This window comes from Grammomys surdaster, unplaced genomic scaffold (assembly GCF_004785775.1).
Source record: "Grammomys surdaster isolate TR1022 unplaced genomic scaffold, NIH_TR_1.0 140, whole genome shotgun sequence".
Lineage (NCBI taxonomy): Eukaryota > Metazoa > Chordata > Mammalia > Rodentia > Muridae > Grammomys > Grammomys surdaster.
This window is the reverse complement of record NW_021604598.1, coordinates 13,157,951-13,175,804: the sequence shown is the minus strand read 5'-3', so window position 1 is coordinate 13,175,804 and position 17,854 is coordinate 13,157,951. Positions and strand designations below refer to the sequence as shown.

The following is a 17,854-nucleotide window of genomic DNA, read 5'->3' as shown; positions in this document are numbered from 1 at the left end:
CACCTAGCGATGGCGGACTTTGTCAGCTCTCGTCGCGGCTCCCAACACAATCCTGTCATGCCTAGAAGACAGTTTCCCTTAATCTCCATTGCCCTTTGGTTCTTGTGTCATGTGTTCTGTAATGTTCTCTGAGCCTTGTGGGTAGAGATTGATAAAAGGAGTCCCATTTGTGGCTTAACACTCCATTGACTTGTCATCTCTACTACTTTGGCCAGTTGAGAATTTCTACATTAACCACTGTCTACTGAACATAGAAATTTCTCCAGTGAGGTCTCAGAGTTGCACTAATCTTTACTAATTTAGAGGGAAATTTGACACCATGTTCACTTAGCAAAATAATAGTAGGAGTTTTACCCCTTGAGGCCTATGAGCTCTCCAACCATTGGTTCTTGACCAGATTCATAATACTTCATATTTGTTTCCTCTTGTGAAGTATACCTATATCTAATCAGAAAGTGTTTGGTTACCCTCCGTACTGGTCATTACTGTAGCTTGCAGGATTCAGAGCTGGGTAAGGCAGTTGATGGATCTTCTTCCCCATCAACCTGTGTAGGTACTATATGGGGCAGAAGCTTCCTGGTCAGTACCAACTTGATTTCTCAGTGCTAGTGTGAATGGGATTCTTTTTGTGATTTCTTTCTCAGTTTTTTTTTTTTTGGCTTCAGTGTGTGGGGCAACTACTGATGTTAATTTTATAACATGCCACATTGCTGAAAGTGTTCATTAGCTTGAGAAGTTTCCTGGGGGATTCTTTAGGGACTGTCATGCATAGAATCATGTCATCTGCAAACAGCAATACCTTGACAGCTTCCTTTCCTGTGTGTGTGTCCCTCTTACTTCCTTCCCATGTCCTGTTGTTCCAGCTAAGATTTCAAGTGCTTTCGAACAAGAGAGACAAAAGCAGACACCCACAGCTTTGTCTTATTCTGATCTTGTGGGAGTGCTTCATGCTTTTCTCCACTCACTAGGATTGTGGCTCCTGGTTTGCCATGCTTAGCCTTTTTTTTTTTTTTTGCATATGTTTTCTCCATTCATAGCCTCTCAAGGCTTTTTATCATAAAGTAATGTTAGATTTTGTGGATGAACTTTAATAAGATGATCATGTCTTCTCTGTCCTTGGATATATTTATGTGGTAAATTGAATTTTATTCATTTACATATGCAAAATGTGCTCTCTGAGCCATCTTTGCAGCCCAAGACTGGTAACTTTTGGAAGAAATTATTCATCTTGGTTTTTCATGTTATTTGTGGTTTTGCCCTGGTGATCTGCCCATTTGGGGTTAGAGCACTAGTAAAGATTTCTTTTTTTTTATTTTCTTCTCTTTTCTTTTCTTCTCTTTTCTCTTCTCTTCCTTCTTTTCTTTGTTCCTTTCTTTCTTTTTGTTATTAATTCAGACTGCCTCTCCTCTTTCAGTGGATTTGTTTGCAGTGTTCAGCAGAATCTAGGTTGTATTTGTTTATTGGATTGATGATTGAGTGTTCTCTGTAGCCACAGTCACTATCCGGTAGTTAGCCCCCTCTGCAGAAGGCTACAGAAACAGATACGTGTTATGTCTTGATGGGTTTAGGGAGTCAAGGGACACAGGTAGGCCAGTGTATGTTAATATGTTAGAATTAATTAAAAGGAAGAAGAAAGAAAAGGTGGGCAGTCACAGTGACACTAGTGACTGGTCTCATGCCATGTTAGCTGGGCAGTCACAGTGATACTAGTGACTGGTCTCATGCCATGTTAGCTGGGCAGTCACAGTGACACTAGTGACTGGTCTCATGCCACATTAGCTGGGAGATAGAGGATAGGATGCACACAGGAATGGGAGTAATCGAGGCAAAGGGAAAAGTGGGTTGAATATATAGTTAACCGGAGACTACACTGAGAGGGTAAAGGTGTGTACCCTCTCTATATAACATGACACAGTAATAAAGTAAAAGTGTAGTAAACTAAAATTGAAAATAGTATAATAATGACATAATATAAACCAGGCCAGCCCCTAAGCTTTGGGAGATGGAATAGCAAGAAGAAAAGGTATGGAAAAAGAGAAAAGAAGGAAAAATGAAAAAGAATACACACACACACACACACACACACACACACAGACACACAAGCATATGCATGCTCAGGGATGGGGAGGCATGAACAGGCGAGGACAATGTTTGCTTGCTACAATCTACCGTAGCATCCTGGTAAGAAGTGGCTGTAGGAGAGGGAGGAGAGCTGGGTGGAAACATGAGAAAAGGGGAGCAGAAGCTTGAATGTAGTTTTCCTCTCCTTGGTGGACCTCCTGCTGCATCTGTCAGGTCCTAGACTAGGCTTTATCTGATGCTGACTTTACCCAGTCCTGTTTTCTTGTGCGATTCCAGTTCTTCTTGTATGTGGAATTTTCTTGATTGCCCTGTGGACTGTGGAGAGCTGAGGCAGACTTCACTCAGCCACCAATGCTGCATGCTCACAGGCCTGGGAGGTACATAGTACTCTAAGCACCGTGTAGAGCTTATGCTAACCCTTCTAGGGTGCTGATGGTGGCCCTGACAGAGCTGCTGGGAGTTCTCCTGCGGGATTCCTCCTCGCACATCTGTTTAGGTTTCCTGGTAGGAATCTGGACTCATTGGTCACAGTTGTAGTAGCAGATGCAGTTCAGTGGGAGGGAAACCTCGGGGCTTAGGGGTAGAAGGGTTTGTTGGGGGGCTGATCAAGTCAATTGCCAAGCTGGAGAAGTAACTTAATGGGTGATAGGAAACTCCCTTTCACTGAGTTTTCCAAAATCATTATCAGACAATTGTTCAGGTGTAACTTCTTGTCTTCCATCTTACCTGGAAGTCTTCAGGATATTTTTTCTTTTAATCACTTAAGTGTTTTGCTGAATACAAGCATAATACAAGCACAAGTCAGCATTCTCTAAAGGAACAAAACTGTGTGAATATATATGTACGTGCATGTACAGTCACATGTTACACACAAAGGGCATGTGAACACACACACGCACACAGAAGATTTATTAGACTGGCCTACAGGCTGCAGTCTGCATAGTTTAATAATGGTGGTCTCATGTCGGAGAGGTTAAGAATCCAGTATCTTCTCAGTCCATGAGACTGGATGTCTTAGCACTCTGAGTTTGGCACTTAAGGATTCCTGGAGAGCTGCTGGTCTTTAGTCTGTGTTGGAAGCCTGAAGAAATTGGTTCTAATATTGGTGAAGAAGATTCTAATATTGCTGCAACATATTAGATGAATTGCCTGCAGGAGTGAGGGGAAATAGGCAAAAAGAGAAGTTTTTGTCTTCTGTGTCCTGCAGTCTGGACTGCACCAGAAGGTTCCACCTACATTTAGAATGGGCTTTCTGCTTTAAGTGCTTTGATCAAGAAAGACCCAGCTGGCCTAGAACTCACAGAGATCCTTGTGCCTCTGCCTTCCAAGTGTTGGGATTAAAGGCCTGCACCACCACTTCTGGCTCAGGTATTCTTAACCTTTTACTGATAGTATGCATTTAGTAGTATAGTATAATATTTAAATATGTTAATATGCAATTGAATTACTATAACTATCAAGTATGCCTTTAACTTACAGAGTTACCCTTTAAAAATGTAAATCTTTAGAGGTGCAATAAAAAAATCAAAGTAGGTTCCTTCCATAGGCCTTAGCTTTACCTGTTAAGCCACATATCGTTAATCTGTCCTATACTGTTAGATTCACTAGTTGGTTCAAAGTTTCCATTGTTGTCTTTTGAGACAAGCTCTACTCTGTAGATGAGGCTAGGCTGGAATTCATAGTCTGTCCTTAAAGTCATAATCCTCCTGCCTCAGCATCCTAAGTGCTAGGATTATGGAAATATGCTTCCACACCTCACTGTGTGTCTTGGCACTGATCCTAAGCCTATAATTGTATGCAGTCTGTGTCCTGTCAGCTTCAGAGTTAATGAGCCATTTTACTCGGATGCTGCCACTCTCTGAGATGCAGGTCATGTAGGAACCCTGCAGTCACTTAGGGGAGCATGAGACATACTCCATGGCAACATTCTTTCCATCTGTGCAGGACTTGCAAGTGTCCAGAGCGGTCATGTTCAAATCCCGAGGGGGAAATGCGGTGGAAGACCTCTTCAATGGTGGCTCTTGTAGGGCCCCACCCTGAGTGCCCTCAAGGTCCATATCTAACAAGTAGCACCATGGGGCCACAAGGAAATGTGCTCCAGCCCTCCCAATGCCCAGAAGCCAGCTGTGAATGCATGGAAAATCCTAGGAGCTGGGTGAGTTGTGTAATCATACTTCCTTTGGGATTTAATTTTCTGACATTACTCGGTGCTTAACTTGGGTAAGCTCTTGAGTTATTTAGTTGGCTTATGCTTTGGTAGGAGAAGGTCACAGTGATGCACATAAGGAGAAGAGAAAGTTTATAATTAAGAAAACATGACCCTTGACCTCTCATTTCAGTAAGTACTGCTGGTCATCTGTGTTACTACTTATGATAGATGGACAAAGACCAGCCTCGTTAAACTCTGCACCCACAACAAGTGCTACAAAATGGGCACAAGTCGGGTACAGGAGTCCTGAAGTATTTTAAGAAAGATGTACAAATCTTTTTACTTAAAAAGTAACCTTCTACTAACTTCTTTCCGAAGTCTCAGGATAAGGAGAAAGCTCATCTTGAACTGATCAGCTCGGTCCGTTCTCTACTCTGTGCTCTGCATCAAGAAACCAGGAGGACTAAAAAGCTACAAAAAGAGCTAGCCGAGTAAGCCTTTATTCAACCATTATTTGGCTTAACTGTAACTGCATGGAACCCTGAATACAAACTCACTCTGAAAGTTCAGTATTGTAATGTGAGCTTTAAACATTCAAACTTCATCCTAACAATTTTGGCTGTCTATCAAAATATTACTATTTAATCATTTAAAAAGTAGTCAGAATAATATCAACTGCACTCTTCTTCATCTGCCTTGAACTTTTATTTCCATGGATTTTTATCATCCATTTCTTTGATCTTATCCTAATAATAACTTGATTTAAAATAAAAGTGGGCCAGGTTTGTTTCACATGAATTTTCATTATTGATAGCTAGTACAGAAAGAGAAACGTATGCTACAATTATATCACACAAAGTGATTGTTGTTATTTTATTAATTTTTCACTGTTTCAGAATAAATTATGTATTTTGATCAAATCCACCTCCCTATCTTCTCCTCCAGTTTCTCCTCTGTGCCTTCTACACGACTTTCCTCCAAACTTTATGTGCTTTAAAAAAAAATGCATCAAGTCTCTTGTTTCTGCCTGTGTGGGAATGTGGGAATGGATATAGGACCATCTATTGGAGTATGGATAGTCCTCCAAGGACCACCTCGCTAAAGATTTCCACCACCACCACCACCACCACCCTGCCAATTAATTGCCAATAGCTCCTCATCTCAGGGTAAAAGTTTCTGAGGTCCTGTGCTGGATAGTTTTATGTCAACTTGACACAAGCTAAAGTCATTTAAGAGGAGGAAACCTCAATTAAGAAAGTGCATCCATAAGATCAGGATGTAGGCAAGCTTGTAGGACATTTTATTCATGGTTGATGAGGGAGGGCTACCCTGGGATGGTGGTCCTGGGCTCTATAAAAAAAGGAGGCTGAGCAAAGTCAGTAAGCAGCACCTCTCCATGGCCTTTACATCAGCTCCTGCCTCCAGGTTCCTGCCCTGTTTGAGTTCCTGTCCTGACTTCCTTCACTGATGGACTACTTCAGGGAAGTGTAAGTTCAAAAATCCCTTTCCTCCCCAACTTGCTTTTGGTCATGGTGTTTCAGCACAGCAACTGAAGCACTAACTGGGAAGCTACTTCTCCCACTCTTTCTGGGATTCCTACTGGTTTGATCTTGTGCAGGTATTGTGCACGTAGTAAGGCTGCTTTACGTTCATGTGTGCAGCAGTCCTATCATGTCCAGAAAATAATTTTGCTTCACACAGATGTCCACTACTTACTGCTCTTTCCATCTTCCTTCCCCGACTTTGACAATGGTCCCCAAGCCTTTGGAAAGGGATAGTGTGGTGATATAGGTCCCAGTTGTAGCTGAGTGCTCCCAGTCTTCATTTTCTGCATCTTGGCCAGTGTAAGTCACTGTGTAAATCACCATCTACTGCAAAAAGAAGCTTCTCTGATGAGGGCTGAGAGATGTGTTACTCTCTGGGTGTGAAGCTAACAACATGAATTGTAGAACTATGTCCAGTTATCATATCAATATTACTTAGTTTTCTCCTAGCCTAGCCAGCCATAGGTGTGGGCCCAGTTAACAGTACCAGGGATGAGTTTGGTTTTGCAGTGTAGGATTTAAATCCAATCAGAAAGGGCCTGTTTCCACCCACAACATTCACGGTGCTGCTTTACCAGTGGACATTTATGCCAGACCAGTCTTTATTGTAGCTCTTGGGAGTCACAGCCCTGTAAGACTTGTGACTCTTGGGAGTCACAGCCCTGTAAGATTGCTTCTGGTAGCAAGAATACTTCCAGCACCATGAACGATAGCTGATAGGTGAGAAGTTTGCAGGAAAATTGGGAGTAGCTTGATTTCTCCATGTCCTATGAAACAAGGAAATGGTGTCTTCAGCAGCAGGTCTTCTTATCAAGGTCTGGAGGTTAACTAAGGACAGTGGTAACTAAGGACAGTGGCAACGAAATGAAGTGTTTGTGGAGAGACTATGGCAGTCCACTGATCAACACTTAAGAAAGGGATAACCTTCACCTGGTGTTGGGTTTGACTAGATAGCCTGGGGTATCTGGAAGAGGGAGTGTTCTATATTATAGTGTAACTCTATGTAAATGCCTTTATATAGTGTTTGCATATATTTTATGAAGCTTCTATGTAGGTTTTCTTTTGTCATTTTCAGAAATCTACAGTTTATCATTCCTCACATCCCCCACTCCACTTAACCTTTCCTACTCCATCATTGCTCTTCTCTGCTCCCTATTGCCTGTGTTTCACATCCTTTCCCTGAGATCCCTACACTCACAGCCCTCAACGAGTTTCTTCCTTCTGTGGGTACTCCAACGTAAACACACATATCTACAGAGTCAGAGCATCCAGGTATGAGTGAGAACATGCAACACTGAGCTTTCTGGGTCTGAGTCACTTCATTCAGAATTATTATTTCCATTCCCACCCATTTTCCTAAATGTTCATTTTTCTTTATAGTGGAGTCAAATTCCATTGTGTATAGGTAGCACATTTTTATTATCCAAGTGACCCCCGGCTGGGTGTCCAGGTGCTTCCCATATCCTAGCTATTGTGTATAGAGCAGAATGCACATGGATGGTCATGTGTCTCTGTTCTAGGATATAGGTTCATTGGGGTCTGTGTATAGTTGGGTCATAAGGTAGTTCTATTTCTAATGTTCTGGATCTAATATCCATCTTGATTGCATTAATGGTGTACAAGTTTGCGCTCTCACCAGCAGTGAGGGAGTGGTTCCTTCGTCACATCCACTCCAGAATTTATCACCTTTTTTCCTATTGTTACCAAGGCATATTTTGAAAACATTACATAGAACTATTCTTATCTTCTTTGCCTTGGCCACTGACTTCTAGATTGTAGCTAATATTTAATATTAAGTTAAAGTATATGTTAACATACTGAAATTGATACTAATCATTATAGAATTCCATATATAGTTATAGCATTAACTATTTGTCTGCCATGCATATCAATTCTTCTGGTCAGTCTTATATCAACTTGACACAAGCTAAGAGGATGGAACCTCTAGTGAAAAAATGCTTCTATAAGATCCAGTTGTAGCAGATAAAGCCTGTAGGGTAGTTTCTTAATTAGTGATTGATGGGGGAGGACCCAGTTCATTGTGGTTGGGCCATCCATGGGCTGGTGATCCTGGGTTCTATGAAAAAGCAGACTGAGCAAGCCAGGAGGAGCAAGCCAGTAAGAGATCCTGTTTATGGTTTCTGCATCAGCTTCTGCCTCCAGATTCCTGCCCTGTTTGAATTCCTGTCTTGGCTTCCCTGATGGACTGTGATTCAGGATACACATGCAAAATCAACCCTTTCCTTCCAGAGTTGCTTCTATTCATAGTGTTTCATCAAATCAATGGTAACCCTAAGACATCAGCTGTCTACGATTATAAGATAATCCTAGCAGTTTCGAATAAAGTTTCTTTGAGACAGGATTGTGATTTACAGATGCTTCCTACATATAATAGGGTATATTAATATTTTAAAAAGCCCACCACCAACAACAAAAACCCTCTCTTCCTTTGCTTTTTTGCAGAATGAAGAAGATCTTTAACATGCCCCCACAGGAAGGGCATGGGCATGAAGGCAGAGGACATAGTTTTCGTGAGGTTTCAAAAGTCAGTCAAGCTGAAATGGGTGTTCCAGTTGCCATGCGAAGGCTTGAGGTGATTAAGTTGTGGGATCAAAATCACTTAACCTAGGGAAAAACGAATGTCTGAAAACTTCCAATAGCCCATGAAGATTGAACTATAGTATAGATGAATGACATCAGGGAAATACTGGATTCATTTTCTCATCTTAAAACTGGCTTGTGGATAGATGTAAGCAGTACACACCATGACAGTACTCAGATTTGCAAGTAGGAAATCATTGGGTCATAGTCAACATGCCATGAAACATAACTGCACAAATTACAGAATCTAGTAGCTGTTAGTACATGCATAATTAAACTATCCTCATCTTTGCCCTTTTCCATATTCCCCAATTTGAGGGGAAATTCCGGACACATTGGCATCACTGTAAGAATTTACAGTAGAAAGATGCTATGCATAACCTTCCGCATAGCTGTAGAGTGTTTTGTGGCTTCCCATTAGCGTTGCCAATGGTGTTCAGTCAGCCCCCCCCCACCATGTCCCAGGATATTCTTTAAGGAACACCAACTTCTGTTGTGAAAGTGGCTCTCTTAATGAGTCTTTTGCAAACCAATCTTTCACCCTTTTCCTTTTAGATCACTCAGTTTAATAGCTTCAGAGATTTATTTCCTTTCTGAATCTGTGGTTTGGGGAAACTTTGAAACACATTGTCTCTTATGCCTCTTAGCTGAGGTTGGGACAGCTTGATGCCTAGGGTGCTGGGTGATCTCTAGTTACTGTGGATATTGCTGCTATCCTGGGCTACTATTTTGGCTTGAGAGACAGCTGGAACTCCTGTACTGGAACACCTGAGCTGGCATGTCACTTGAGGTGGCAGTTGGAACCCTTCCCCCACCCCACACTGGAACACCTAGCTACTGGTCTAGCTCTGTAGCTTAGTGACTCACAGGGTGGGATGGTTTCTCAGGGAAGCATCCTGAGATAGTTTTCTAACTTAATGTTGGAAGTCACATTAATCCCTTTATCAGACTCTGTCACCCTTCTCTGTGGAGTGACCATGAAGGGATGGCCTGTCCAAAGCCAGCATACTCTGCTCTGTCTGCAACAGCTTACATCTCCCAATCAAAACTGTCAGTACCTGCCATTGTCTGGTTGTCAGACTTCGTGCTAACTTGAAACACCAGCTCTTATCAGCATTATTTGGTCAGAGGTCCTCCGGATGAGGTAACTAGAGTATTGCCCTTTGAAACAATTTCTCTCTGTGTGGAGACTTCAAAGCTCAGACGACAAGCTGTCATGACCCAGACACTACATTCTCCTAACCTGTCACACACATTTATTTGAAACTGTTTTGGTTATGATTAATCCAAGTGAATGAGCAATATTTTGTTGTTTCTTCATTTCTCTTAAGAGACTTTATTAGTCTCTGGATTTTAATGGGATTTATAACACTATAAGAATCTACTTTTGAAAATATCTCTGAGATAAAGCTTCTCATCTTGAAATGCCTGGGACATTGTACCCAAGCAACGCCTCTAAGGCTTTTCGTAACTTTATGGTTACAAAAGTTTATGGGAACTACAGTACCAGTTTACATGTTTCTAAAGTCTTAGCACGTAGTCATAGTCAAGGCTGGTCCACACCACATGTTTTCAGCAGCAACCTGGATTTGATGCCATCTCAGAAGATGAAGATTTTAGAATGTTGTGGTGATGTTACTTGTGCGGTGGTTATAGATTGGAAGTAAGTGTTTAGAGCCAGTGTATGCTCCTGCCAGCATGTGCTGGCTCCTCCATGTGTCATCTCTCCTTGGTTCTCACTTCTCACATTGCTTCCACTCCAGGCTGCCCCTAGCTGAGCCCCTGCTCTACCAGTCTTCATGATCTTTCCACTGGCCTTGAAATCCTCATCCCCTTTGGTTTTTCTAGGCCTGGGCACTATCACTTTCGTAACTCTGTCTTAAGTTACACTGTTCTAGGTCTAGGGACTATCACTCTTGTACCTCGGTCTTAAGTTACACTGTTCACTATGAAAATTTTCAAACACGTTCTATAAGATTTTTGTATTGCCATATTACATGACTGCTAACACAAGTGTAAATCAGAGCTGAGGCTGTGGCTGAGGGGGAGGAGCATCCTAGCACATGCCAGGACCTGCTTCCTAACCTCAGTACTTGACATGCAAGTGAGGCGTGGCACTCACTGAGGCCAGAACCATAGCATTTCACATGCAAGTGAGGGGTGGCACCCACTGAGGCCAGAATAGGGTGTTGTAACCTCTGGAATCAAACTTACAGGAATTATGAGCTGCCTGACCAAATACTGTGAACCAAATGGTCCTCTAGGACAGCAGAAAGTACTCTTAACCACTGAGCCATCTCTCCAGTCCCTATGAGTATAAAACACTGTGGGAGTTGCTACTGATTTCAAATATTCAAAATTATAGAATTCTTTTTTCATGCATTTAAATAGTTTTCTGAGTTACTGATGGAAAATGTGTATTTGACACAGCACGGGGTCATTTGATTCAGATTTTAACGCATCATTTTCATTTGTCTCAGGGAGAAGCAGCAACTGCAGAAAACTTCATGTGCACTCATGAGAGCCCAAATGTCTCGTACCTAACTCAGATGGAGCTCGAAATGAAAAGTATTGAATCTGCCATTGCAGAAGTGAATACCCAGGAATGCTTGGTTAAAAAGGAGCTGGAAGTAACTAAGCAGCTCTACCGAGGAGAGTTAGAGCGCATGGACAGCATGTCATTGGAGGGAGCCACAGCAAGAGACGCTTGGGCCTTGCCACAAAGGCACAGTCGCAGAGAACCCAGCTCATGATACTTGTAGATTACGAAAGAAACTGTACAGTGTAATTCTGGAAAATATGTTGATAAATGAGCTTCCTCTAAAAACGCTAGTCCAGGACAGTTTGTTATCCTCCATTTTTCATTACATATGCCCATGCCTACCTTAATATTCCTACATAGTTGATTTAATCAATTTGGTCTTGTTTAAGGAAATGTCTAGGTAACAGTTTGTTTTATTATAAGTTGTATAATTGTAGGTTAATTTTCAGAGTTCTCACAAATGTAAACATCAAAAGTTTAACTGTTGGGAAGAGTATAACCTAAACCCAAGCCCTCGAGTGATCCTGACACTCACTACTCTGGGCACATTCTGGCATTGGCAATTTAACATTTGTGTGATATTTGTTGTTACCACTAGAGGGAGCCTGCAGAGGTACTGCCATTTGGAGTCTCTCTCCCAGGATACATTGTTGGAATACAGGAAAGGACCAACAAAGGAGTTGAAGTACCAGAACATCCAGGGTAGTTAGAATAATTCCTTGTTCAGTGTGGCCAACAGAAAGGGCAGTCCACCTTGATGGCTTGGGAAGGATGTGCTAATAGCCCTAGAACTTGTCACTACATTGGACCTCAAGTTCTTGTTTTTGTTCAGAGTGGTTCCTGAGATCCAAACACTTCCAGCCTACAAGTGGATGAACAGATAAACAGAACTGATACTGATAGTTTTCCTTGGAGAGTTTTAAAAATGCCTGCAGCTTAGTTTAATAAATACAAATATTGTTGGACATTTTTCTGTTTAGTTCTATCGATTGTATGCACCTAAGTGATCCTTTAATAATGTATACTTAATGAAATACCTACTATAAGCAGATTAACACACTTTCACCATAGAAAGTTACATTCTAAGTACACGTATTTCTTTTATCTTATTATGTTAGTCCTTGGACAACGTCATACATGCATATGACTAATTTCTGGTCACCCTATCTCTCTTATATCCCTCTTGCCCCACCAAGCTTCTCTGTCCCCTACTTGCCTCTTTCTGGGTTTTGCAATGAGGCCCCATGGGCTCTCCTAGACCCATTCCCAGCTGTTGCTGGTCCTAGCCTTCTGCAGGCCCAGTGCAAGCATTTGTAGTTGTTGAAAGTTCTTGGCTACAATGGCTGTCCCCAAGATAGTTAAAACTATTCTCAACAACAACAACAACAAAAAAAATCACCATCTCTGACCTCAAACTGAATAACAGAGCAATAATGATAAAAAACTGTATGGTATTGGTACAGAGACAGGCAGGTAGATCAGTGGAATAGAATTGAAGACCCAGAAATGAACCTACATACCTATGGTCACTTGATCTTTGACAAAGGATCTAAAACCATCCAGGGGGAAAAAGACAGCATTTTCAACAAATGGTGCTGGTTCAACTGGCAGACATGTAGAAGAACGAAAATTGATCCATTCTTATCTTCTTGTACATAGCTCAAAGTCCAAGTGGATCAAGGACCTCCACATAAAACCAGATACGCTGAAACTAATAGAAGAGAAAGTGGTGAAGAGCACAGGGGAAATTTTCTGAACAGAACACCAATGGCTTATGCTCTAAGATCAACAATAGACAAATGGTACCTCATAAAATTGCAAAGCTTCTGTAAGGCAAAGGACACTGTCAATAGGACAAAATGACAACTAACAGATTGGGAAAAGATTTTTACCAATCTTCCATCCGATAGAGGGCTAATATCCAATATATACAAGGAACTAGTTAGACTCCAGAGAGTCAAATAACCCTATTTAAAAAATGGGGAACAAAGCTAAACAGAGAATTCCCAACTGAGGAATGACTGAGAGTCACCTAAAGAAATATTCAACATCCTTACTCATCAGGAAAATGCAAATCAAAACAATCCTGAGATTCCACCTCACACCAGTCAGAATGGCTAAGATCAAAACTCAGGTGACAGCAGATTCGGCAAGAATGTGGAGAAAGATAAATACTCCTCCATTTTTTGTGGATTTGTAAGCAGATACAACCAGTCTGGAAATCAGTCTGGTGGTTCTTCAGAAAATTGGACATAGTATTACACTCCTGGGCATATACCCAGAAGATGCCCCAACATATAACCAGGACACATGCTCCACTATGTTTATAGAAGCCTTATATATAATAGCCAGAAGCTGGAAAGGATCCAGATGTCCTTCAATAGAGGAATGGATACAGAAAATGAGGTACGTTTACACAATAGAATATTACTCAGCTATTAAAAACAATGACTTCATGAAATTTACAGGCAAACTGATGGAGCTAGAAATAGGAAGTATCGTCCTGAGTGAGGTAACTCAGTCACAAAAGAACACACATGGTGTATATACACTCACTGATAAGTGGATATTAGCCCAAAAGCTCAGAATACCCAAGATACAATTCACAGACCACATGAAGCTCAAGAAGAAGGAAAACCATGTGGATGCTTTGGTCTTTCTTAGAGGGTAGAACAAAATACTCATGGGAGGAAATCTGGAGACAAAGTGTGGAGCAGAGACTGAAAGAAAGGCCATCCAGAGACTGCCCCACCTGGGGATACCATATACAGTCACCAAACCCAGACACTATTGTGGATGCCAAGAAGTGCTTGGTGACTGGAGTCTGATATATCTGTCTTCTGAGAGGCTATGCCAGAGCCTGAAAATGCAGAGAGGGATTCTCTCAGCCAACTACTGTGCTGAGCATGGGATCCCCAATGGAGGAGTTAGGGAAAGGACTGAAGGATCTGAAGGGGTTTGCAACCTCGTAGGAAGAACAATAATGTCATCCAACCAGCTCCCCCAGAGCTCCCAGGGACTAAACCACCAACCAAAGAGTACACATGGAGGGACCCATGGCTCCAGTCAAATATGTAGCAGAGGATAGCCTTTTCTGACATCAGTGAGAGGGAAGCCCTTGGTCCTGTGAAGGCTTGATGTCTCAGTGTAGGGTAATGCCAGGGTGGGGAAATGAGGGTGGGTGGGTGGAGGACCACCCTTATAGAAGCAGGGGCTGGGATAATGGGATAAGAAGTGTCTGGTGTGTGAGTGTGTGTGTGGGGGGATACCAGGAAAAGGCATAACATTTGTAATGTAAATAAAGAAAATATCCAAGAAAAAAAGAAAAAAAGAATAAAACATGATTTCATTTTCAGTAATCAGGTATAGAATATGGGTATTGACTCTGTCATGTACCTATTCTAATACAGTCAAGAAATGTGGACATGCCCTTGTTGTATAGGTGTTTTTGACTCTCTTCTGTAGGGTCATTGTTAACTTTACAGATATCAGCTGACCAAGGGAGAGAAATTGCTACAGTTCAGCTGTGTTTCATTCAGAACTCAGAGCTTCCCACTTCTTCATATGCTATATCACCTAGCATTTAAGTTCAAGGTTATTCTTGTTTGCTGCTCACATGTTAGATTTGCCATAAATTTTCATTGTCTTGCCATTGTTCTTGTGTCCTAGGCATGATCCTTTCTAAATTTCATTTTTGTTTTGTTCTTAAGAGAATCTGGGAGGAATTTTTTTCTGAGAAGTGCACTCTGGACTTTCATACGTCATTACTTTTATTTTGTTTGTACAGGGGAATTTTATTTTTCATATCAGAGCATGTCAGTGACTGGTGGGAAGTGAAGAGCTTCTAGGAATGGAGGCTCAGTGAGAATACATGAATAAATGTTTTTGCAGCCTGTGTAATTTTTATCAGTAAACTGTAGCTGTGTCAGGGTCCAGCCTTGAAACAGGATTGGAGTTCTCAACTGGAAGCAGGGATATCTGGAAGAAGCATAACAAACATACACAGACTACTTTTTTGAGTACAAGCTGACAGTCTACTTTTCAAGGCTTAAAGTTTCTCTCTCTCCTCTCTCACTCTCTGCTTTTTTTCTTGCTCGTTTGCTCGCAGACTGAGGCTGCACACACCGTGCATTCTCCTGTGTGCTTTTTTCTTGAACTCCCACACTTCTACACAACTCTGTGCGTTCTCCTCTCACTCTCACACACACTCTTCACACCCATCTCACACACACCTCACACACACCACATGCACTCTCCTTTCACTCACACACACACTCTCCATGCACACCTCACATTCTCTCTTCACTCACCCTTCACATTCTCTTCTCGTGCTCTCGCCTTTTTCTTTCCCTAATCTTTTATTCATACTCCAAAAGCAGATAGAAAAAATTATATAATCATTGCCAAATCAAATTCAAAAGAATAACCACATCCTACAAAAAATTAAGAATTACAATTGTTCCTCAAAGTTTCAAGCTTCCCTATTCCCAGGCCTGTAGCCAAAATAATTGTTGTAACCTTATCATTATTTAAACTTTAATTTTTAACTTATTATAATTCAGAGCTCAGAGCTCTGTGGTCAGCTACTTGCATTTTCCTGTGAAGCCCTAATGATAAGTGACATGGGCAAAGTTTCCAGGCAGTGGCCAGAAAGAATCAAATTAATCTTTAACTCAGTAGTTCCACTAGCTTTCTACTTCTGTGCATTGCACACAATAACTCTTCTAAGAGTCCCAGTGTTTTCACGTAGTTTTACTAATATAAGAGTTTACATATTCTATCAGGTCTGTGAGCTCACTTGGTTGTCTCTCTATCCTGGTAATGGGAGACCCCAGCATGCCGGACATCTGCAGAAAAATACACTCAGCAGAATAAAACACACTAAGTCCAGGGTATCATTCTTCAGGGAATCATGGACTGTTACACTATTGCAAAATATAGTTGTCACTTTATTTTCAATCCTAATGAGAGAAAAAAGTATATATATATATTCTACCAAGAACTACTATGTTTTATAATGTGCACATTTGGATAGAGAGTTTGATCTTCCTATCATACATTTTTTGAATACCATAGAGCAAAAAAGTATTATGGAGTGGCATGTGACATTTCTGAATATACAACTTTAATCACTGAGTGGCTGAAATAAGCAAAATTCAAACACGATGGCAGTGACTCTAGTCATGTGTGTCAAGGACATTATTACAATGTGTGCTTCTCCTTTGTTTAATATTTAAGTTTAAATACCATCTGTTTGAAAATTGTTTATGTAAGTTTAGAGCTGTTGTTAGACAATAAAATGTAGCATTTTTTCTAAACATCCTTTTTGAAAAAAAGTAATCACATAGTTGAGCACATTTGTTCAGTATAAATTACTAGTACCTAGACAGAGAAACACTTTAGTTTCATTTTGTCTTGTTACAGTTCTGGAGCATGAACACCGAGCTTTTTAACATAACAGGCAAAGCAATCCATACATGAGGCTTGTATCTAGTTCTAAAAGTTGTAAGTAAAGTTAAATGTATGTGTTTCCTGACCAAACAGCTCTGAAGCTTTCTATCACTTAGTGGCACACCCTTTAGTGTGTGGTATGGATCAATTATGATTGAAATGAATCTCAACAAACAAGCAACTAAGCTGACTACAAATGAATAAACTTTAAGAGAGTTGTTGGGCCCTATTGCTGAGGTCCTCAATGTCCAGACAGCTCTCTTGAGCTTGGTGCAAATGGGGATTCCATTTTTTTAACTTTAATTTATTTTTTATTCTTTAATCCTTTTTTTATAGTCCAGACTTCATCCTTCTCCTCCTGGTCTACCCTTGACTGCTCACCATCTCATATCTCCGTCACCTCCTCCCCAACCCCAATCTACAAGAGAATGTCCCACTCCACCACCTCCACCCTAATAGGACTCCCTGTCAAGGGTTAGGTGTATCTTCTCTCACTGAGGCCATACCAGGCAGTGCTCTGCTGTATATGTGTCGAGGGCCTCATCAGCTGGTGTACACTGCCTGGTTGGTGTCTTAGTGTCTGAGAGAACTCGAGGGTCAGTTGAGACTGCTTGTCTTCCCATGGGGCCACCCTCTTCCACAATTTCTTCCAGAATTTCCCCAATTCAACCACAGAGGTCCTCAGCTTCTGTCCATTGGTTTAGTGTTAAGTATCTGCATCTGACTCTTTCACTACTTATTGGGCATCACAGAGGGCAGCCATTGTAGGCTCCTGTCTACAAGCACATCACAACATCAGTAACAGTGTCAGGGCCCTGGGCCTCCCCTTGAGCTGGATTAGAATTTGGGCCTGTCCCTGTACCTCCTTTCCCTCAGGCTCTTCTCCTTTTTTGTTCCTGCAGTTACTTCACACAGGAACAATTCTGGGTCAGAGCTTTTGACTGTGGGATGGCAACTCCATCCCCGCACTTGATGTTCTGTCCCTCCACTGGAGGTGAATTCTACAAAGTTACCCCTTCCCACTGTACTCCAAGGTCCATCCAAATGAGTCCTTAGAGTCTCTTACCTTCCAGGTCTCTGGTATATTCTAGAGGGCCTCCCCAAATCCTACCACACAAGATCACTTGTTTCCATTCTTTCTGCTGGCCCTCAGGGCTTCAGTTCTGTCCTCCCCCAATTCCTGATCATGTTCCCCCTTCCTCCCCTTTCCCTCTCCCACCCAGGTCCCTCCCTCTCTCTGCCCACTTCATGCCTGCTTTCTTCTCCCTCCCAAGTGGAATTGAGGTGTCCTCACTTGGGTCCTTTGGCTTGTTAACCTTCTTGACTTCTGTGGATTGTATCCTGGGTATTCTGTATTTTTTAAGCTAACATCCACTTATTAGTGAGTACATATCATGCATGTCCTTTTGGGTCTCAGTTACCTCACTCAGGATGATATTTTCTAATTCCATCCATTTGCCTGCAACACTCCTGATGTCCTCATTC

At 41.6% G+C, this 17,854-nt stretch overlaps 1 protein-coding gene across 1 annotated transcript in view; it reads left to right on the top strand.

Annotated features, from left to right (window-relative positions):
* The window catches only part of LOC114618089, a 47,381-nt gene extending 35,493 nt beyond the window's left edge, over positions 1-11,888 (top strand). Inside the window, exons 11-14 of the mRNA XM_028763699.1 lie at positions 4,027-4,237; positions 4,610-4,722; positions 8,239-8,368; positions 10,857-11,888. Coding sequence (XP_028619532.1) covers positions 4,027-4,237; positions 4,610-4,722; positions 8,239-8,368; positions 10,857-11,129 — 727 coding nt within the window. The 3' untranslated portion in view covers positions 11,130-11,888. The remainder of the gene's footprint in view (positions 1-4,026; positions 4,238-4,609; positions 4,723-8,238; positions 8,369-10,856) is intronic.
* The last annotated feature ends 5,966 nt before the right edge of the window (positions 11,889-17,854 follow it).